The sequence below is a fragment of the Macrobrachium nipponense genome, chromosome 21, assembly GCF_015104395.2.
Source record: "Macrobrachium nipponense isolate FS-2020 chromosome 21, ASM1510439v2, whole genome shotgun sequence".
In the NCBI taxonomy this organism is placed as follows: Eukaryota; Metazoa; Arthropoda; class Malacostraca; order Decapoda; family Palaemonidae; genus Macrobrachium; species Macrobrachium nipponense.
This window is the reverse complement of record NC_087212.1, coordinates 46,075,176-46,098,443: the sequence shown is the minus strand read 5'-3', so window position 1 is coordinate 46,098,443 and position 23,268 is coordinate 46,075,176. Positions and strand designations below refer to the sequence as shown.

Below are 23,268 nucleotides of genomic sequence, written 5' to 3'. Positions count from 1 at the left end.
AGACTATACAGATGCAGTTGTTTTAAATCGTGATTCAATTTTCGACATAAACTACGTATAACAACCCAAGGTTAAGTAAAGGAAAAATTTTTTGAAGTTTTATTCTTTGTATCGTGAATAATTTTACATCCCTAGCAGTAACATTTTATATTTACATCACCATCTTCCACCTGGTGTTGGATAAGTAGTATTGTATCTCCTGCTGGAGTATTGTTCCTCTAAATGAAACTAGCGTGAAGGCTCGTGCTGTTGGATAGGTGCTCATTCAACCTCCGTCATCTGTCGGTCGGAATGGGAAACTCAATGATCGCTTCTACTGAAATGTTGTTTTAATACTTATTTAAATATGAAATCAGACAGTTTAGCGCTTTAATTTTTACATTTTGAATGCAATGGCGTGTGGCGTAGCTGGCATTCCATCAGATGGGGGTCATAAGTGGGGCCAATATATTCAGGAAGGGGGGGTTGTAGGAGCCCAAAGATAATTACACAAAACAAATGTACCAATTCTGTAATTAGTAAAATATACTTTTCTCGAATGTATATATCCATGTGAAATAAGGAAAATAATAGTATTAGTAATTAGCAAACCTGTGTTTTAAATTATAGAGCTCAATTTCCAGTTAATTTCATGAATTAATTAAAGGTTGCTAGAGAAGGACATGATCGCTATGGCGAGAATATCTGCTTTAGACCACCAAAGGGTTAAATTTTAGCTAAAGAGGGAATTTAAACTGGGAGGAGGGGTCATCATCTGACTGGGGCCTTGTTCCCCCATAGCAATGCCACTGTTTGAATGTTACTGGGATCTACCTCTATGAAAGCACTCAATGATTATTTTAAGGACAATGAAGAATTTTTTGGTAATTAAAAAAGACTTTTAATAAATGTAGACAAATGCTAAACACACATACTGTAAGGTATAGAATTCAACGATTTTTTTTTTAATCAGGCGATGGAAAGTTCCTTTTGAAAAAATCAATAATAATAATAATAATAATAATAATAATAATAATAATAATAATAATAATAATAATAATAATAATAATAATAATGAGAAGAAGAAGAAGAAGAAGAAGAAGAAGAAGAAGAAGAAGAAGAAGAAGAAGAAGACAACACACTGTATAAATGAGAATGAAGGAAGTAGCTATACATTCTTTTGACTAATTTAGTGACATGACATTGAAGTAAAGCATTGAAAATAATTGCCTACATGACTAAGAAAGGACGAAAAACGTATCTGTCAACTACATTAAGAAATATCCGGATTTACCGTTGATGATCGCACGATACCTGGACTTGATGCTCGCTCGCATCTGCTCTCTCGGGAGGGAGGGAGTCGGGTTCGTTTGTCTCCTGGGACTGGGACTGCTCTTCGAGGAAAACTCGGCGAGCAGCCATGTACTGACGACAATAAATTTTCAAGTATGATACCTGTAAGAGAGAGAGAGATTGAGATTGAGAGAGAGAGAGAGAGAGAGAGAGAGAGAGAGAGAGAGAGAGAGAGAGAGAGAGAGAGTAAAAATTAAAACAAGACTCCATGTTTTTCAAGGTAATATAAAACAATGTAAAGCTGAAATGGCACAACCGCGGTCTGGGTATATTTCACTAGACCGTGGACACAACAATCATTCATTTTTTAAACGAAAAGAAGCCACTAGACTATTATATATATAATATATATATATCTATATATATATATAGATATATATATATATATATATATACATATACACACACACACACATACATACCTTACTCTTCAGTGTCACCGTATAATCAGCAATAAACGATAGATTCGGCTCTGGAGACTGGCCTTTAGTATTTTGTTTAGGTTTGTTCCTGTGTGATGACGACGGTTCCCCTGAAGAAGAAGAGTGTTTTAGTGTCAGTAATATTCTGGATTTGCTTCAGGGACTTTCTGAGAGAGAGAGTTATCAGTTCAAGATTCCTACTACAGATGTACAAAAGCTTCAGAAAAATAATGACGATTACGGCAGTTCATCATAAGAATAGACTAGTGGTTCGTTTGCTAAAATTTCTTGAATATTTGTTGCGTTCAGCAGAGGATAAGTCTCAAGCTTGTTTTTGTCAAAGTATACGTTTAACTGCAATAATAAATATGGTCTAGGTAGGTCCACTACATTAATGAATATGGTCTACGTACTACATCAATGAATATGGTCTACGTAGGTCCACTGCATTAATGAATATGGTCTACGTACGTCCATGAAAAGTAGTGCTGATATAGATTTAATCTCCCTATCAAGTTCACCTGATTATACTTTAGACACACGAACAAACAACAAAATTTGCATTCTCATCTATTAATGTGACAGACGTCAGAGATACCTTTACTGTATTATTATTATTATTGAAAATGGGAGTCGAACAGTTTCCCGAAAGCTTTCTGTACAGATCCATCTTTAAATATATGTACTACATGTTACATAACTGTGGATTTGTTTCTCCATTTCAAGACTCACGCTACGATGTGTATTTCCTAATTACTGTTATTTACATTGCAATGCTTTTCAAAATTACTCTTCATTCTTTTCAACGCACTTACAATAGATCCTCTTCAGATTACCGTCAAGGTTCTCTAATCTAATCTCAAGTTCTGAAGAACGATTCTGTTATTTCATTATTGCTGGAAGAGGACAGACCTATTTGATGGTTTTGTGCTGTCTGTCACATTAACAGATGAGAGTGCAAAATAGCAACGCCTACCTTCATCAGCCAGCATCCGGGAGAGGGCATCGCCCCCGAAGCAGGTGAAAGGACCGGCCTCGAAGGCGAGGTTCTCATTACCTATGTTGACCTCGACGCGCCCTTCCAAAATCAGCACCAAGTAATCAGCCGGTTTTCCCTGGTAGGAGAGGACGTTAAGATTTTGATCTAATGTCATTGAAATCCCGACAGGGTTAACTGTCTTTTATAAAGTATTTTTGGAGAGTCATTCGGCAAACCAGTAAGGTCAGTTTTTAAGGCTATAACTGTCTTGTCAAAGTAAGGTGTCTTTGAGGGTCATGACTGTAGATTAGAGACATACCTATGAAACTGATTTCGGGTGCATTACTAACTGAAAACCGGAAGTACTAGATGTTCCAACATTATCGCATTCTCGATTTAGTCTTTACTATATATAGGAAGGTATATTGAATTTCGGACAAAGGCCAAACGCATGGACCTATGAAGTCATTCACCTCTGAAAGGAAAATTGAGAGCACAAAGGTCTTAAAGATGCAACAGGCGTGAAAACATCGCAGTTACACTATGAAACAATTGATAGGAGAGAGTGGAATGTAAGATGGAAGAAAGATCATATGAGCAGAGGTACAGTAATAGGAATGAAAGGGGTTGCAGCTAGAGGCCGAAGGAACGCTGGTAGCCAAAGAGCATTAGGTAATGCCAACATTGCACCGCTCGAGGTGTACTGATGGCACTACGCCTTACGGGGATACGTACTCTGTATATCCACTGAATAAAGAAATAAAAACAGATCGACCTTCGCAGGTCATGGGATCAAAATTAGACTTCCTTTTGAGTATGGTAATTTAGGGATAATGACGACCTTTCCACCATTTCTCCCAACAGTAATGATGCATGGTAATAAACTAAAAGAAAAAGAAGAAGAACAGTACCTGCTTGTAAAGGTACACTGGAGTCTCTTCGTTGGCTTCTTCCACACAGTGCAGGGCTTCGTCTCTGATGAGGTTCTTGATGATTTCTTCAGATAGTTGCCCATCCTTGAATGGGTCCACAGCTATACGCAAAAGAAAATGAATAATAATGATAATATTTTTTGTATATATATATATATAAATATATATATATATTATATATATAGATATATATATATATATACATATATATATTCATTAAGCTGCAAATGTCCTTTAATATCCAATTCGCTCTACCTCGGAATTGATAGATTGTTAGCCGAGTCGACAACCTCACTGAGGTCCTGATTTCTCGTCTGTCCTCTGGTTCGAACCCACGAGGACGAAATTGTTATCAGCTAAAAAATTCCCCTTCGGTTAACATATATGAAAATATATTAACTCCGAGGTAGAGCGAATTGGATATTAAATGACATTTGTAGCTTAATGCATGTATATATGAATCACGGTGATGTGATAAAAATTCATATATATATACGTATATATTTATATATATATATATATATATATATATATATATATATATATATATATATATATATATATATATATCATCTATCTATATATATACATATATCTATATATATATTATTATAATAATTAATTATTAAATATATATTTATATATACATATATATAATATATATATATATATATATATATAGATATATATATATATATATATATATATATATATATATATATATATAAGCGAATACCACAGGAAAATGATAGTCAGAAATCCAAGCGCTTTCGTTTTTACTAAGACATTAGCTCCTTGACAATGTCTTAGTAAAGAAGAAAGCGCTTGGATTTCTGACTGTCATTTTCCTGTGGTATTCGCTTATTTAATGAAGTCACGTGCACCTACTGTGATTTTTTAAGCATATATATATATATATATATTATATATATATATATATATATATATATATATATACTCCCAGTATATGCATAATGGTGGGTATATGTGGAAAATATAAGCGGTGTTACAGAGAACAGTGTGGATCTAGTCATCGCGGAAGCGCAGACAATTAACAGCATAGCGTACAAAGAAAAGTCCTGCTGTTGCTTACATGCGTGTAAATACTGTAGAGCAGCAACTTGCAGTTGCGGATGGATGGTCGAGTCGCTCTCCCTTGAAAATTCGGTGTAGTCGTAGTGATCTGAGACAGATCAGAATGGAAGACACAAAAGAAAAGATTATTATCAGGTACTGAAGAACAACTTGGTTGACTGTAAGAGAAAACGACAAATTAATAGCACGCAAATGAAGGTCAGCCTGAGGAACCGAATGTTGATAATGTTGCTAACACGCTCATAAAGATGCAAGTGCGTACACTCGTATTTATAGCAAGTATGGACTCACAGTTCTGCTTGGCTTCAAGGGCATCCGAATCGTCGTTCACCTTCAAATTGCTTAGCCAGGAGAGAAAATACTTAGAGATTCTTAAGGAAGTCGTCCACCAACATTGCAGCCGCTACCTTTATGCAATACAAATTCATTTCTCCTTGCTGTCGCGTTTCCTCATACATTTGTTGTTCTGACATGCTTTCTTGGTAGTGTTCTCTCCGTGTTCTTAAGTAATCAATTTAATTTGTATGTTTTCTACCCGTTCCATTTGTGAAAATTCTCTATGCAAGCCAAGTCACTAGAACAACTCTGCTATTCCGACTTAATTTCTAACATTCAGAGCATTATTCCATCACTTTTTTTACCCTATTACTTTTATTCTTCCACATACTCCCTCAGCCATTCTTCTATTTTCCTTATGCGTGTGAACAAGATCACCATATGACTGCTGAGTTAATGAAACTGGAACATTTTGTGACGTACCTGCGGTGAGACATGGAAACTGTTCTCAAGTATAATCCAAATACAAACACTATGGAGCCCTTACCTGTCACCATTGGCTCATGCACAATTTGTCCGTGAAGGACTTCCTTGATGACATCGTTAAGTGTGAGTATTCCCACCACTTCTGCGTATGAAGAACCGTCTGGCCTCGTTTTGTCTGACAAGACAAAGGCCATGTGGCCTTTGGATCCTGGAATTGTTTGTTCATTAAAGTTTTGGCTTAAATAAAATGATTTTATTGTAAATTAAGTTTTCACATAAAAGAAATACCGGAAGTTAAACGTACGGATATGAAAAAAAAGCCTTAATTGATTTACCCTCTTTGAAGTTACGAAACATGGCATCAAGGGTCGTATCAGCAGAGACAAAGTTGAGTGGATGTTGGCGGACGTGGCAAATAGTCTTCAGCAGTGTGTTTTCATCCGGGTGGATACAGGCTAGGTCTTTCGTCAGCAGCAGAGACACAATGTTCTTTCGACTACCTTCGTATACAGGAATTCTGGAGTAGCCTGTTGGCAAAGACGATGATTTAACAGCAAAAGAAGGGGAGGACAACACTCGTAGAGTGCGCTATATAGTAGTAGTTTTTTTTCCTAATAAGTAAATAAGGCCACCTCACAGAGACTAGGAAAGTTCAGAATAATTTATGATTATGTTTATGAACATTCAAGATGTTTTCTAGTAGATGGCATCGGTCTGGGGCCTTTTGTAATCAATCCGTCCAATTTGTTGTCGTTCTCGAAAACTTTTGCTTGTTAGTATTGCGTCTTAGGTTAGTGCATTTCTTGACTATTTGGCTTCCTACAGATCATCGTTCGGATTCTTGAGCAGTTTCCTAGGGACAAAGGGCAGAGGAGAATTTTGCCCGGCCTGGTCTAAAAGCCTCTGAGACAGGCTTGTTATACTCTTATATTCTTGTAATTGAAGGTCACTGTGCTAAAAGAAAAAGATGAAAAAGGAAGCAATTCACGTTCCCCTTTGGAAATGAAAAGGTTCTACAAGTTGCATTTACTAAAGGATTATAAATGAAATGCAGCACTGGCTGCGGGATAGACACACACACATATATATGATTTATATCCAAAGAAGTATGAATCATGAAACAGAAACAGACAGAAAACTAATTAACAGAGGCGCTAGTGTGGTGAATTCAATAGCTGACCGGCAAAAAAAAAAAAAAAAAAAAAAACGTGCATTGTGCATACCACCTCCAATCTGCAAACACCTAAGGGGGTGAGTGCCGTCAGTGCACCTCATTCGGTGCAATGTAGGCATTGCATAAGGTTCTTTGCAGCGTCCGTTCAACCCCTAGCTGCAACTACTCTCATTCCTTTTACTGTACCTCCGTTCATAATCTCTTTCTTCCATCTTACTGTCCACCCTCTCCTAACAATTGTTCCATAGTGCAACTGCGAGGTTTTCCTCATGTAACACCTTTCAACCCTTTTACTGTCAATTTCCGTTTCAGCGCTGAACGACCTTAGTTGCCCCAGTCCCCATGCCCCCAGGTGCTTACATAATGTCTATAATATATATATATATATATATATATAGATATATATATATATATATTATATAATATATATATATTATATATATATATATATACATATATATATATATATATACATATATATATATATATATATATAAATCTAAAAGCAAATATGGTTACCAAAATCTACGGTAATTGTGAGTAGAGCTTCGGTTTCTTAAACCTTAAACGTCTGCTGAAATAATTTACTTTGCAGTCTCTCCCACAATATGATAATTTGATGTTATTCTCTAGACTTCCTGTCTCGTGAAAGTCCACACAGATAAATTGGAGTATACTGCGAACCAACACACATGGAGGGACCTGCCTGAAGTAAGTAAGAACTGAGTCTAAAATAAATGCATATCAAATTCAGAGGTAACTTTGTTATTTTGTAAGAAACTTAAAATGGGACAGAACTAAAGAAAGCTCTCCCTCAAAATGCTTTTCCATATGTTCACGTCCAGTCTATTATCGATACGGGCACGTTCATAAAATGTTTTTATATTTTAACATCATGTCTCTAATAATTTATCTTTCCTCAAATTTCGCATACTGTACAGACATTCTATTCTAAGGTTAGCTCGCTTGGAAATGGGTGTCTTGTCAGACTTGTATCTTATGTCTGCGTATATTCTTGGCAATAATATAGTATACATCAGTCCAAAATTAAGTTAAGTACATCTTAGTTTTATCAGACCACCGAGCTGATTAACAGTTCTCCTAGGGCTGGCCCGAAGGATTCAGATTTTTTACGTGGCTAGGAATCAATTGGTTACTTAGCAACGGGACCATTAGCTTATTGTGGGATCCGAACCACATTATATCGAAAAATGAATTTCTAATCACCAGAAACAAATTCCTCTGATTCCTCACTGCGCGGCCGCGGGAAGCGAACTCGGACTACCAGATTGATAGTCAAGCACGGAACCAACTCGTCCAATGAAGAACTATGTATCACTTCAAAACCAATCCAGTCCCTTTACCTTTCCGAGTTATTTCATTAATGGTATGAAAACCGAGATGAACGTCGATGCTCAACATGTAAACATCGTCTATATTTCTCATGACTTCCAGCACCGTCCTCTTGTTGAAGTCGAGAGCGGCGCAGATGATATTATGTTCCTCAGGCCTTATGTCAGTGTACTGATGAGTCACCTGCAAGGGAGAATATTTCGAATATAAAGATAAAGTGCAACCGAATGATCAAAGGAATAAGCCATTGCAATAGTAAAAGGCGCGCTGCGATATCTGAATCGTGACTCTTGACCCTCGCTGTGGGAGTCATAGACAAGGGTGAAGAAGGGTGACGAGGCTGCAGCCTCACCCATGTGAAGCCTTTCCTTCTGAGGGGCAGAGGAGAGTAGTCATTAAAGCTTCTAGTATAGTCTGCGATGATCGTTTGTTAAAAGGGCCGTTTTATGCAGTGCTAGAATATTGCAAGGTTAATGATAATATTTAGGGTTGTTGTTATCCATTGTCAGGTCATTCGTTCTCTTTCTCCTTTGAAATGTGCTTTAATGGATCATTAAACCAAAGTCATTTGAGGATTCCATTGCATCAGTGGAAAAATCCAAACACAATATGTCGAAAAAAAGAGAACGAATGACTTGATAATGAATAACAGTCATTAACATTATCATTAACACTTGTAATAATCATCATTGTGTAGAACGGCCCTTTTAACAAACTGTCATCGCTGACTACAATACAAGCTTTAACGACTACGCTCCTCTGCCCCTTGGAAGGAGGAGAGGCATCACATGGGTGAGGCTGCTGTCGACTAGCGACCAAATACTGTATCAACAACCACAGCACCAATTAATTACAAGATAAGTGAGCGAAGGATTTATTGACAATCCATTCAACCGATTATTGACTGATAATGCAGGTCTTGTCCAGCGTCCGCCATCTTTTGGCCTATGAAAACGACATAATCTTACATAAACAAATATTTCCGTTTAGAGAGTATTTTTAGGATGACATTGGTAGTACTGACCTTGAGAAGTTCCTTCAGTCGCTCTCTGTCGTAGGAGACACCAAGTTCCTCGCCCAAGATGTAGTCAAGGAGCTGAAGTGACAGCAAAAAGATTAATGGAAAGGGCTGTTGACGCTGAAGTTACTAATCCTAACATTTTCCTTCAGACCCGTGTGCGACTTGAAGGCCAGATCTTAATGTTTATTTTTCGGAATATCGAGAAAAAAAAGTTTGCCTTTTCTCATTTACAAAAATATTGTAACAACATTCATTACATGCAAAGCTCACGTAATGCTCACTTCGTGACGACACGCCTTTGACGAATAAAATTATACCTAAAACTAAGCTTATACAATACTTCAGTAAGTAAAAGGTGATTACTTTAATATCCTCATACTCAAAATAAAAACAGTTTATGAAACCTAAACAGTAACTGATAATGATCAGTTTCTCATAACAATAAAATGTGTTTCCTTTTGCAAACTCGCTGCTACAAAGACAAATGTACCTTCAGTCAACTATGTCTTATTTTTCCCATGAAAGAGCAGATTATGTTTCCAGAACCTACAAGCCTAGATTTCACAATACGTCGCTTTCCTCATAGTCGATTTTATCAAGCCTTACTTAAGCTACCACGTAGACATCCATTGACACTGTTCTCTCTCTCTCTCTCTCTCTCTCTCTCTCTCTCTCTCTCTCTCTCTCTCTCTCTCATAATAATTCCAAAAAGAAGGTTTACCTTAGAGATCGGATAAGAGGCAGGCCCAGTGATGACCATGAATAGTTTGACCAACCATACTGATCGTGCTCCTACTGCAAGACTATACCGAGTACAGATAGCTGAAAAGAGAAAACAAAAGAAATTGAAGAAAGCTGGAAATATTTACCCGCTGAAGCATGGCGTAATCCATGATGTATTATTACTGATTCGTCTGAGTCCCAGTGTGTTCTCACCTTGTGGGACAATTTCGCCGAAGACGACGATGGCCGCCGTGGAGGTGATGATGGCGATCAGGCCCGTGGTTAGGTCATCCATCAAAACGGTGAGGGTGGCGTTGACCAATACGTTTCCCAGCAGCACAGTGCAAAGCAGATAGTTCCCATGAGAGCGGATGGGTTCGATAGCCCGGACGTACTCCTTTTCTTCGGGCGTACCCGTGGTCGCTACAAGTCGCAGCTCGGTTTTATCGAGGGCCAACAGGCCAATGTTGAGGCCGGAGAAGAGGCCCGCCAGGACAAGCAAGATCGAAATAAACACGGCCTGAAATGTCGGGTAAGAAAAAGTCATCAAATTATCTGAGAATACTTAAGAAAATATCCTTAGATCCTGCTTAGTAACCAAAAATAATAAGCAAATCGTACAAGAGATGATGAAATTGTTAGTACTTTCGATGATAACAGTAAGATCGCTCAGATAAGCGAAAAACATTCATCCTATGGAGGCACTCTGTAATGTGTATGGTGAACATAAAACGATTACTTGAAGTCGAGAGAGAGAGAGAGAGAGAGGAGAGAGAGAGAGAGAGAGAGAGAGAGAGAGATACTGGGTCAGGATGTAAAAGTCTCTTGAGATGAAATCACTCAAACTGATGACCACACCGCAGCCATACTTACATGTATATTTGCAGATGAACGAGAGAAAGTTTTTCTTTTCATCCACACATGGCAGACTTTTACTAAAGCTAAAAACTATACAAACAAACACAAACAATTCGTCGACTGTACCTTAAGCCATAAAGGCAAGAACTCAGTGAAGGATTTCAAGGAAAGCCACGGTGACGTTCCCTGATGATATGTAGGATCCCATGGGCTTGATCGAGTGCACAGGTACCACCGATTCTGACTAGGTAACATGGGAGGCAAGGAGACGTCGGCAACTGCCCATCCTACGCCAATGTCCTTCAGCTAAGTACGGAATACGGGGAACATTTTGTGATGGCTTTTGAAATATATAACTACTTTTGCAATAGTAGTAAGCAGAACTGAGAACTGAGAAACAAGAAGGAAATGTGATTTTAACCTAAGTTACAGGGTTGTCATGAACAAACCTGCTGTATGTACTTTCAGTACACTGTTATGACAGCTAATTAACTACAGAGTTTTACGTAAAGTTTTTTTTAACAACTTTCATCGTCGGATATGCTTAGTACACATTTAGTCAATTTGTTACAAATTATTTTTTTATGTGCAAGAAAAGGACTAAAAACAGCCTCCGTTAAGAGACCTAAAAACCTATATACCAAATAATTGGAAAACCGGTAGTAATGAACGAAAAAGGAGAAGGTACTAATAAATCTTACCGGAAAGTACTGCGTGCTTAGGCTCCCACACGGTGACCCAAAGTCTTCTTCGACACCCGTGAAGAGGATCTGCGTATTCTTGGTGAATCCAGTACCGAAGAACCTGACTTCGGCCACTGTGTTTGCCAAGAGGATTCCAGAGAATCCGTCGTAATCTAGTCCTTTCTCGTGGTTTTCAACCCTCAGTCCTTCAACCCGGATGGTAAGAATACCTTTTGGATACGTCTTCAAAGGCCACCCACCTGGTTCGTAATGTTCATTTTTCCCGGCAACGTCAGTTGTTTCATTCATAAAATTTCCGAGTTTGACCTGGATATTTTCATCTACTGAGTATCCCTCGACGTCGTAAACGACTGGAGGTTTCACCGTAGGTATGACTGCGTATTCATTGTTATCAGAACCATTCAAAGAGCGAGCGTTTCTCTTTTGTCTGGCAATAGTGATTTCATTCACAGCCTCTTCACTGTCATTGGCTGGGATAAAACTGAGAGCTATCTGGATTCCATGATCAGCTTGGGTTCCAGATTCAACTGAATTTGGCTGAAAGGTAATGTATGTCGAGGTGGGATCAGTTCCCTGTTTGGGCAAGTGGTTGTGTTCTTTGGTTCGCCTCCTTGAAAGAAAAAGAAAAAACCGAGTAGAGCACATACTTATAAATAATCAATTACCCACACAATGCTCAGGGGCACGCACAGATCAAGTACTGCTCTGTCATAAGAAAACAAAATCAGATTCTACACACACACATTGTATATATATATATATATATATATATATATATATATATATTATATATATATATAATATATATAGATATATATCAGGATTTATATTGGTTTTCATTTTTCAAATATTTGTTGCCAAATCTTTATTTATTTATTTTACAGAATTCAACTATATACTGGGTGTGGTTCCATTTTATATTCAGTATAAGACCTGACCATAGCCAAAAGGTCACAGCTGATACAGCTGTCGGAATGAAGAGAATGAACGGGACAAAACAACAGGAACTTTTATGTTTGCCTTCAGAATTTCAACTTTGAGGATGAGACAAGTGTAGAAGACTGGCGAAATGTTGCCTTGAATTGGAAGATTCCACTTTACTGAAAAGGCTGAATTAAAGATCTGGAAATTACACAAGTCTAATACTATGTGTATTGCTGTATGGACATGAATCATGGTAAGGAGATGATTCTAAACCTGAAAGATTTTTTTTTTTTTTTTTTTTTTTACAATTTGAGAATAAACACTTAAAGAATCTTTGGAGCAATGCAGAATGACTCCGTAATGGTGCTGTATGGATAATGACTTGAACTCCACATGTAGAGGAGAGATGATGACGATGGAAGGGGTATGGGGAGGAGCTATTGGATGAGAACTAAGAGAAGGGAGGCTGGAGATGACGGGAAATTTGTGGCAAGTTGTTCAGTTTTACAGAGGCTCTTGGCGTTCCGCAACGCTGCACCTCACAGAACGCTAGTATTTCTCACGAATCTTCATATTTAGTTGATTATAATATCCTTGTCATTTACGCAGCCGTCAATGATAATAAATGAAATAATAGGTTTAAACAATGATAAAATAAAATAAAGAAAATTTTTTTTAACAAATAGCTTACAACGTTTTCTTTCCTCCAGGAATGGTAAAAAAAATCTAAGATACTATAGTTAACTCACCTCAAATTACATTTCGTCCTCCTTGACCTCGGGACCAAATTAAGTTTTAGTGCTGCTCCTTGGTGTATCCACGCACTGTCCTCTTCGTCCAGCTCTCGCTTAAATCCTCCCACACCTGCTTTCCCTCTGTCTGAGACGAAACGAGTTTCCCTGATGCAAAACCAAACATGCCCTTCACCAACGACTTGGATTTTCTTCGTGTGAGCAGGCAGCAGAGACATCGTACCTCGTGTCTGGCCGATAACGTTAGGTCTAATTGCTGGCGTAACGAGGTGTTGGCAGTGATCACCTCGTTCTCCACTATCGAGCGTGAGGGCGACCTCCAATCTCGAGGAGAAACCTTTTCCAGAGAGGTCGAGCTTCGCCCGCTCTCCCTTGGCTAGAGTGTCTGTATCTTGACAATGTGTAAGAACGGCATCTAGCTGTGGCTGTTCTTGCAAGTGGGTGGCGCTGGTTACGTATGCCAGGAGGGTCAAGATGGTCCTTCTAACGCCGAAGATGCTGGGAGTAGCCATCCTCTTCTTTCTAATGCTGCCTTGAACGTTGTTCAGTGGTTTTGGCTTCCGTGCACCATTTATATGTGGGGAGCAAGTTGTAAAATTGCGCAATCTTAGCCAACTCCGACGCACTGATCTACCAAACTCATAATGATACTTTTTATACAGTTAGCTACCAATGGACGTCATCCATGAATTGCATACGTACCATATTTCAATACTGAAATCACAGTTATTGGATAATACTATTCTTTTCAGTTCCTCGTAAAAAAGACATCAATGCACACTGAACCAGGACTTCTATAGAATATCAGGAAAAAATGACCCAACCATCTGATATATATAATATATATATATATATATAGATATATATATATTATATATATATATATAATCTATATATATATATATATACTAGGTGCTTTAATAAAAAAAGACATCAATACTGTTGAGCGATAGTGACGGTTCTTAAAAAGAAGAAGAAGAAGAAGAAAAGTATGCTTTTGGTGACTTGGTTCAAGAGCGTCCTTAATCCAAACGCGTAAGAATAACCCTTTTTCTTCATTACAAAATCTCTTTAGCGAGTCACGTTAGTTGTCACTGCCCCCTGGAGACCTCGGTGAAAAAGTAACGATTAAGAAACTCATGTGCGACGAGAATTTCGATTCAGGGAACCACAGGCTCTTCGGCACGTAGCCTTCTTACGTTTTCCGTGTACCTGCATTGCCTATTGGGCATCTGGCATTTTTAGTTCTGGTGGCAAGACTAAGTAACTTTAATCCCATGTTTGCAAATAAACTGTCACGCTACATTGTAAGGAAATTATCTAATTTAGATGTGATGTTCGTGCATAATTTCACCGTTTTCCTGATTTTAGATATTCCGGGCAGCAAAGAAGAAGAGGAAACAGTCAATGTCTGTTTTAAAGTCCAGGGTCAATGCTCATGCGCAGTGATGTAATTTATATGGAGTATCTTAAACTGAAGGAAATGCTAGGTTAAAATTCGATACAACAGTTCTAAAGTGAATTTTTCCGTGGCGATATTATTGATGCTCTACGTGTATGTGTTGTCTAGTTCTGATGTTGAAGACATAAATCGGTCCGTAAACAGTGCTTGATATTAAATACGTGCCTGATTAACATTAGAAAATGCACAGTAGCGGAGTACCGTTAATATGTAATAGGATCTATATATATATATTATATATATGTATATATATCTATATATATATATATATATATATATATATATATATATATATATATGTGTGTGTGTGTGTGTGTGTGTGTGTGTGTGTGTGTGTATGTATGTATGTATATATACGTGTATATATATACATATATATGTACATATACATATATATATATATCTATATCTATTCTCTATCATATATATATTATATATCATTATATATTTATATATATATATATATATATATATATATATATATATCAGTAAGGGCACCAAGGCCAAAACCCGGAACAACTTTATAGGGACATGTTTCGAGTAGTACTTTCACTCGTTATCTACCTACAAAATTTATTAAATTATGTTTTTAAAGCAATAAAAAATTCTACAATACGGTAAAACTTGAGACTGTCAGCCAAGGTTTTAATGTTGTTTTTTTTTTTTTTTTTGCCAGAATCAGTTATATTTATTTATGTTTTCTCTCAGTGTAAAATATCACATTTCCCCCTGCGTACTTGCAGACGCGGTAAAACGCTTTGATGGTTCTTTTACTCAGATCTATATTATAGGAATAGAATATCATTGCACTGAAACGTGCAGTAGCAAGGTCTCAGCCATAGAGTATCAATGACAATCTCAGCTGAAGCGAGTCTTGGGTAATACATCTTTCCATTTTGAGACTCCATAAAGTGACCTAACGAGAAATACAGTGATATATATTGTGACATTTGAAATAGACTATGCATTTATATGCATTCAATCACGTATGTCAAAGTGGGTGATTATGAATACCTGTATTAAAGCATAAATAAGGAAAATGAACTCTTCAGCAGCGAGGCATGTATACATTTCCGCGCGGAAAAAACTATCATAGATGACTGTCACACTGTCACTGTCAAAACCACAACGACACTCACTTCGGTACTACGATTAGTGATAGCCATAGGTAGGTAGTAGTGAAAGCTCCTTCTAACTTGTAATTTAAATCAGCATTCAAATCCGTCTCTCTATAAAGTTATGGAAAAGCATGAAAGCCATACTAACATATTTGAGGAAAGCCTGCATTTTCAATAGCAGTAATTAGGTAATCCTGCTTGAAGGAACTTTTTAGCATTGAAAATTACCCAGTGTGTCACATGTAACATACTGTACAAGTTTATATCTATTTTCTATTGTGCGTTTAAAAGTACAAATTCAGCTGTCCACTTACTTTATTAAAGTGATGATCCAATGACACCTAAGCGATTGGGCTTGGCTACGTTAGGTTAGGTTAATTTTTGGTTTATACTAAGTAGCCTATTAACTCAAAGAAATACCCGACGCCGAGTTATTACTTAGACCTACCTTTTAAATAAACTTATTCACTTAAGTACTATGCTTTATGTGTATGAGGTGTAAAGATTGTTTTAAATAAAAGAAAAAATTCGACTGACTATACACTTTGCAGTAATATGACTTATAGTCGATTCATTTAAGGTAGATTCTTGTGCCTACGAGACGTTTGTTTGGCGGCCTCTGATTGGCTGGTAGCGGGAGGCAGACTGCTCGCTCAGTTGGTCATATTTTCGTTTGTAGCTTAGAAAACTAGCAATATGTTTACATTTCTTCATTTATCTCACGTTTTACAAAAGATAGGAAAGTTTTGGTCATACCTAAGGATTCGGTATTAAATGTACAATTAAATAATCTTTTTTGAAATCAATAAGTTAAAATACAAAGGAATTACAACGAGTAGAAGTGAAGGGAGAAACATTTCATTCTTTATACCTGTTTTTATTCATCATCGGATTTTGCATAATTCATGAGATCAAGATAAAATAAAATCTTGTGTTATCAAACAATAAAATCACCCTGAATACGCTGGTGCTTTCAGATTTTAGATGCGTGTAATATGTAAAGAGAAAATGAAGAATATGTCTTATTATGTTGCATTCGTGCTTGACTCGGTTTGACAATAGTGCCGAGACACATCGTTGGGTGGTCCTCTCAGCTAGAGCCGTTGGCGTGTTGGCAGTTGCCAATTGGCGATATGAGAAGTTTGCAGTTTCGAGACTCTGTATTCACCGAATTATTATGTCCTTATATTTTCTATAAATAAATGCATAGAATTCCCATTATGACTTTCGAACATTTTTACTCAAATATCATATATGTCCGTATTTCTGGACATATCTGATAAAAAAGTAAATAATCAGATGGATGCATCTGGTATCGTTGGAGGTGTAGGCTGGCCGCGGGCGGGAAATTCAGTCCAGGAATGAATTTGAAATCTACGGACCTACTTCGCACTCTTCAGCTCATCCTTAGTTTTAATGAGGTTGGTTTCAACATATTGTTTCTAATTTTCTTATATGAATATATTTTCAAACTTAAGAGATATCAGAGACTTAATTGAGTGATATGAAATGATAATCTCAGTGGAGCAATAAACAGCAACGAACTAAGCAAGATTTTTTTTTCTTTTCAAGCAGATGTCTCAAGATGACAGCATCATTCGTCGCACCGTTTCCAGATTTGCAAGTCAAGCTCGCAACATTATAATGAATGTTCATCGTTACTTCAGCTCACAGTGGGGAGCAGACTCAAGAAATGAAGTATTTGAGAAGACCGCCAAAGCTACAGGAGTGCCAACCAACACAGTGAAAAAAATCAAGCGACAGTCATCTGAATGTAGTAACGTCCCCTTCGCTTCACCTGTATATCCCAGGAAGAGGATCCGAGTGAAGGACAAGGTGGATAGTTTTGAAAATGAGTGTATTCGGAAGGAGAATTTGTCTTTTTACGAGAGAGGAGAGCTCCCAACGTTAGATGCCCTACTGGAAAAAGTGAAGGAAGACCCGGTAAAGTTTAATGGTGGAAGAACAACGTTATGGAAAATTGTGAGAGGGCTTGGATTCCGGTACAAAAAAGTGACGAGTGGAAGAGCAATTTTAATGAAACGTGATGATATAGTGGCAGCGAGAACTGAATACCTACGGTTAATTGAAAAGAATAGGAATTGTAGTCCAACTGAACGTAAACCTGAAGTATTCCTTGATGAAACTTGGATAAACCAAAATGAATGTGTACGTCAGTGTTTGGACAACGGGTGAAGGCGAAATAGGACCCAAACTTAAGACTGGAAAGGGGTCAAGATTTATTGTGGTGCACGCGGGGAGTGAGAAGGGGTTTGTCAAAGATGCGCTATTGTTGTTTAGGTCAAAAAATGGTGCCAAAGGGGACTACCATGATTCCATGGGCCATGAAAGGTTTTTAAAGTGGTTTAAGGTACAACTATTGCCTAATATAGAAGATAGATCTCTAATCATAATGGACAATGCTCCCTACCACAGCAAAATAGAAAATAAAGTGCCAACAACCAGCAACAGAATAAGTGAAGTCATAGAGTGGCTTTCTTCTAATAACGTCACCCACGACCCATCAGCAACAAAGCCAAAATTGCTGCAGATTGCCAAGTGTCACAAAGAAAAACAGAGGTATGTGATAGATGAGATAGCCCGTGCAAATGGTCATGAAGTGCTCAGGCTGCCACCATATTATTGTCAGTTTAACCCCATAGAACTTATTTGGGCTCAAATAAAGGGGGATATCAGAAAAAATAACTCTAATGCAAATCAATCTTTGAAAACTGTTGAGCAGCTTACGAGACTGGCGATAGACAAAGTTACAACAGAAGACTGGAAGAAATGTTTTCACCACGTTAAGAAATTAGAAGATGATTATAGGAGGAAAGATGTTGCTAGAGAGCATATGTTTGAAAGTTTTGTTATTGACATTGGAGATGACGAAGCTGACAGTGATGATATTGATATTAGGGAGGATGACACTGACAGTGATGATATATATCAATGATTTTCCATTATTTTTTTTTTTAAGTTGAAGACCTAACAGTGTTTCTATAGTTTTCCATTTTTTAGATAGGCAATTTCATAACTACAGTATATCCATATGAGTTTCCTTTTTTTTTAATATTTAATGGCATAACAATGTACATATCTGTTTATAAATTCTTTTTACTTGGTTTTAATAGAAAAGGGGATATCAATGTATCTTTATAATTTCCCATTCTTTTTGTTCCAATAGGTAATGACATGACTATGTATATATGCATGATTTTCCTTTATTTATTTTTTAAATAATGATGACGTAAGAAAATTTGTAAAATTTTAATTTCTTTTTGTTCATATCGATAGCCTAATGACATACCAATGTAAGCCTACTGTGTATGAGTTTCTTTTGTGTTTATGACATAATATATCTGCATGAATTTCCATTCTTTTTGTATAAAAAGATGATGATATAACAGTCTTCTGATTAGTCTCATTATCCTACATGTACTATATATATATATACAATTATGCAGGGCTGTGGGAACGGTTACGGGAGCTATACTAACTCAGGTATGAATTAAGTGATTCAAGAATAATCAACTACCTCAGGAGAAAACTAAGCAAATTTTACCTCAGGAGAAAACTAAGCAAATTTTTCCTAAACATTGTTGTAGACATGTTGTCAAGTGTAACATGTATATAAAGGAGATAAACATTCTGGTGTAAGAGTAACTCAAGCAATTCTGAAAAAGACAGTATATTATATTCGTTACATCGTCAACAAATTTTATGGTAAGAAATAAACATTTGTACTTTTGTTTATTGAGTGAACATATGAAAACCATAAGCTTTTGATGTTATTGGCCAGAGAAACAAGTTCTGTTATTTATCAGTGAGCCTCATAAATCATGTACATTTCTCACTTAGACTAAAATGAAGCCAACACCCAGATGCATCCATCTGATTATTTACTTTTCTTTTATCAGATATGTCCAGAAATACGGACATATATAATATTTTAGTAAAAATGTTCGAAAGTCATAATGGGAATTCTATGCATTTATTTATAGAAAATGTAATGACATAATAATTCGGTAAATACATAGTCTCGAAACTGCAAACTTCTCATCGCCAATTGGCAACTGCCAACACGCCAACAGCTCTAGCTTAGAGGACCAGCCCCACGATATCTTGCGTCTCTCGGCACTACTGTCAAACCGAGTCAAGCACGGATGCAACATAATAAGACATATTCTTCATGTTCTCTTTACATATTACACGTATTTAAAATCTGAAAGCACCAGCGTATTCAGGGTGATTTTATTGTTTTAAAACACAAGATTTCATTTTATCTTGATCTCGTGAATTATGCAAAATCCGATGATGAATAAAAACAGGTATAAAGAATGAAATGTTTCTCCCTTCACTTCTACTCGTTGTAATTCCTTTGTATTTTAACTTATTGATTTCAGGAAAAGATTCATTAATTGTACATTTAATACTGAATCCTTTGGTATGACCAAAACTTTCCTATCTTTTGTAAAACGTGAGATAAATGAAGAAATGTAAACATATTGCTAGTTTTCTAAGCTACAAACGAAAATATGACCCGCTGAGCGAGCAGTCTGCCTCCCGCTACCAGCCAATCAGAGGCCGCCAAACAAACGTCTCGTAGGCTCAAGAATCTACCTTAAATGAATCGACTATAGTTGAAAAGCAGTTTCACTTCCGAAAGGCAGGTTTCCAACGTCACCAGCCTTTGGGAAGTGAAACGCTGCTTTTCAAAAATACATATTACTTCCAAGTATATAGTCAGTCAAAAGTTTTGAATTTAAACATTCATTACACTTCGTACACCTAATGTGTACATAAGTGAATAAGTATACTAAAATTGCGAATGTTGCATCGGGGATTTACTAGCGTAGTAATATCGTCCATTATTTTGCTCGAGTCACATCATAAACGTAACAGACAGACAACTTAGAAAAATGTTAGACTTGTGCTGAGTACAGCCATTTCAATTCCAAAGTAATCACTGTGGTAAATTGCAGGTTGTTGGTCAACTGACTTGAACTCACCTGAGCGAAGTAACTTGCTACTTGTTATATTTACATCTTATTATTTCAAGAGATGATACGAAACATCTACACTTATTTATTATTTTCTATTATTTTATTTATTTATTTTTTGCCGAGACGGGCAGGACTGGCCGAATTAGGTCACTGAAAACAATGAATGATTTCATGGCATCTCAAGTGGTGACACATGTCTTTAAAAAGTATCCGTTTAAATGAGTTTTACAGTAAATGCCTTGATGGCGGTGGGTTCACATTAAAAATCGGGTTTCGGTACTATAAACAACGAAGGTGACAAACTCCTCCGACGTAAAAGATTGAATGGAAAAAATGTTCATTTTTGTTCTTGCTCCACTCAGTAGATTTTTATGACTATTCCAAAGTTGAAAAGACCATTGGAGAATTAAAAATTCCCCAGTCACCAGACTACAATAGGCGATAATGGAGCATAAAACAAATTAAATCGAACGCAGAATGAAGGAGTATACAGTATTGCGATTAGTAGCTACCCAGTTGTGTTTTTTGTTTTTATTATTTTTTATAAAGCATTGTTGATAGCAATGGTAAGGGTAAAATCATTTATTCCACAAGGCAGTTCGCCAGATCAGAGCCTTGTATTTCTAGACTCTTGTGTCTGAATCAATGGCTTATTCATAAATGAAAATAAGGCAAGTATGTAAGAAGAGAACAAAGGGATATGTAACAAACCAAAGAAGTGGGCTAAGAGGGACTGTCTTAGTAGAGTCTAAACTGCGTGCTCTACGTCTACGCGAATGCAAGGCCTATACAAAGCCCTGCGCGAATGATAAGATGTGTTAATGAGTCGCGGGCACCGAGTTTACTCACAGTTACTGTGTCCTCAGTTTACAGTAATATTAAGACCTGCACAGAACTCAGGCATTTGATGAGTGTGCTTTGCTGAGAAATGTGTTTAATGTACTGAATTGTGCAGACCATTTAGCGATGTGAATTTCCTATCACACTTTCATATTCTGAATGATTAGTACATCTTATCAATGTAACAGTCTCTTCCGTTTGCCAACAAGCTTGGTGGTCTAGTCTCTCCTGTCTCACAGCTTTCGCTCAATGAGTTTTTCCCTTTTTTTTCCGGGCATTTGCTACTGTGAAGGTTTGGTTGCCTGTCCCTCAGGCCTCTGCTGTAAAACTATGGTAAAATAATTTATTTTCAACTCTGATTCGCTACGAAATTTGCTCAGTCATAAAGAATTTCTATTATGCTAAGAAATTTGCCATTTTTTCCTGATCTCGTAGATGAGCTAAGGACTACTAGTTTGATTCACGCCATCACTGACATTAGGATCTGACTATGAAGCCTGACGAAAATAAATTATTTTTGTATGACCAAACATGCAGAAATGGAAGAAAAATTTTCTCTTTGCTTTCAGGTTAAACATTTATACTGGGTTAGGATAAGATTAAATCCGTGTTTATCAAAATTATTCCGATTAAACACGAGTTCACAGTCATTATAACATGGTTTTCTGTTTAAATTCCTTTACCGAGAACACTGATCGTGCTTTTGTATTATTAAAAATACTGACTAACTCTTTAAACTAGAAATTCAGTACTAAACCAGGTTATGAGCCTGTCAGAAAAGATGTTCAAGGCATCAAATTACAATACGTCGGGGATTAGTAGGTTTCTGATTCACAGGAGGTTACAACAAGTGCTGAAAAGCAGCTTCCCTTAGTGATTTTCATTTTGTCCTTGCAAATCTCTTTTACATTCAGCTTGGGAGAGACCAGCTCTTGCTGGCCTGCATTCAGGTGGCGTCTGTGTTTACCTGCTCGCACTGTGCTCCGAGATATGTGTTAGTCAGTCCCCATTTTGCAATGAAGTGGTCTCGCTGTGATAACGAAATTATCCTCTTTCAAAAACATAAATGCCAGCAATAGGGGAACATATTACAGCTCAGGTTTATTGTAGAAGTAGTTTTGTTTAAAGAGACCTGTCTATCAAGAGATGAAACCAGATCGGGACAACAATTTGGCGTCTTCTTAACTAGTTATTGGGGTATTTCTTTTTAAGCTATTCAAAGGTCAGTCTATGTCCATTGAAATGCAATGATCGCTTTTACCTGTTTCCTTATATTTAAGAAATGCATCATTGGTATGTATTAAGTCAAATTCAAAGGTCAGCCGGCAATGGAAGTTTGAATTATTGTAGACACCTTTTTTCGATGTTTTGAGAATTGTTGCTTTCCAAGATAACTTCTATTCATTGTTCACCTTTTTATTTTTATTAGGAAAATATCATTTTATATATTTGCAATAATTGAAATGAATGCATGTAAGACAAAAATTTCCTTCCTTTGTAATCGGTACATTTAAAAAGCCCATTTGTCACATTTCTAGCCAGATGAGGATGAGGCTCCTACCTCGAAAACTCGAGAATAAAATGCTCTCCAAAGCTTTACTACTACTAACTATAGTATACTGTACATATCCATTGTTTTACAGGACGCCACTGCACATCTGCATATCGCTGCCTTGCCAATACTTTCCCAGACGTTACTAGTCTGAAAACAATGTCTGTGCGTCATCAGAGATTCCTGGAGGAACACCCCCTACGATGCCCTGGGAATAATTCGCTGTGTACAGGTAAGAACGCTCCTCCTGTGTAATTAT

The 23,268-nt window shown here is 37.0% G+C and overlaps 2 protein-coding genes across 3 annotated transcripts; one reads left to right on the top strand and one right to left on the bottom strand.

Annotated features, from left to right (window-relative positions):
- Positions 1-90: 90 nt before the first annotated feature.
- On the bottom strand, positions 91-13,657 carry LOC135198004 (unextended protein-like). The gene is made up of 15 exons (XM_064225338.1): positions 13,029-13,657; positions 11,353-11,965; positions 10,778-10,957; positions 10,007-10,313; positions 9,792-9,892; positions 9,074-9,145; positions 8,061-8,232; positions 5,858-6,049; positions 5,584-5,730; positions 4,759-4,848; positions 3,645-3,766; positions 2,731-2,869; positions 1,755-1,864; positions 1,294-1,434; positions 91-316 (listed from the first exon to the last, which is right to left on the bottom strand). Exons 1-15 carry the CDS (start codon positions 13,541-13,543, stop codon positions 314-316), a joined length of 2,904 nt encoding a protein of 967 aa, XP_064081408.1. The 5' UTR covers positions 13,544-13,657; the 3' UTR covers positions 91-313.
- Positions 13,658-16,228: 2,571 nt separating this feature from the next.
- Positions 16,229-19,023, top strand: LOC135198003 (uncharacterized). Of its 2 annotated transcripts, none has more exons than XM_064225336.1 (2): positions 16,229-17,032; positions 17,187-19,023. In XM_064225336.1, exon 2 carries the CDS (start codon positions 17,773-17,775, stop codon positions 18,565-18,567), a length of 795 nt encoding a protein of 264 aa, XP_064081406.1. In that variant the 5' UTR covers positions 16,229-17,032; positions 17,187-17,772; the 3' UTR covers positions 18,568-19,023. The 2 variants fall into 2 exon arrangements, with proteins under 2 accessions (XP_064081406.1, XP_064081407.1); XM_064225337.1 differs by having other exon boundaries at positions 17,184-19,023.
- Positions 19,024-23,268: the final 4,245 nt, after the last annotated feature.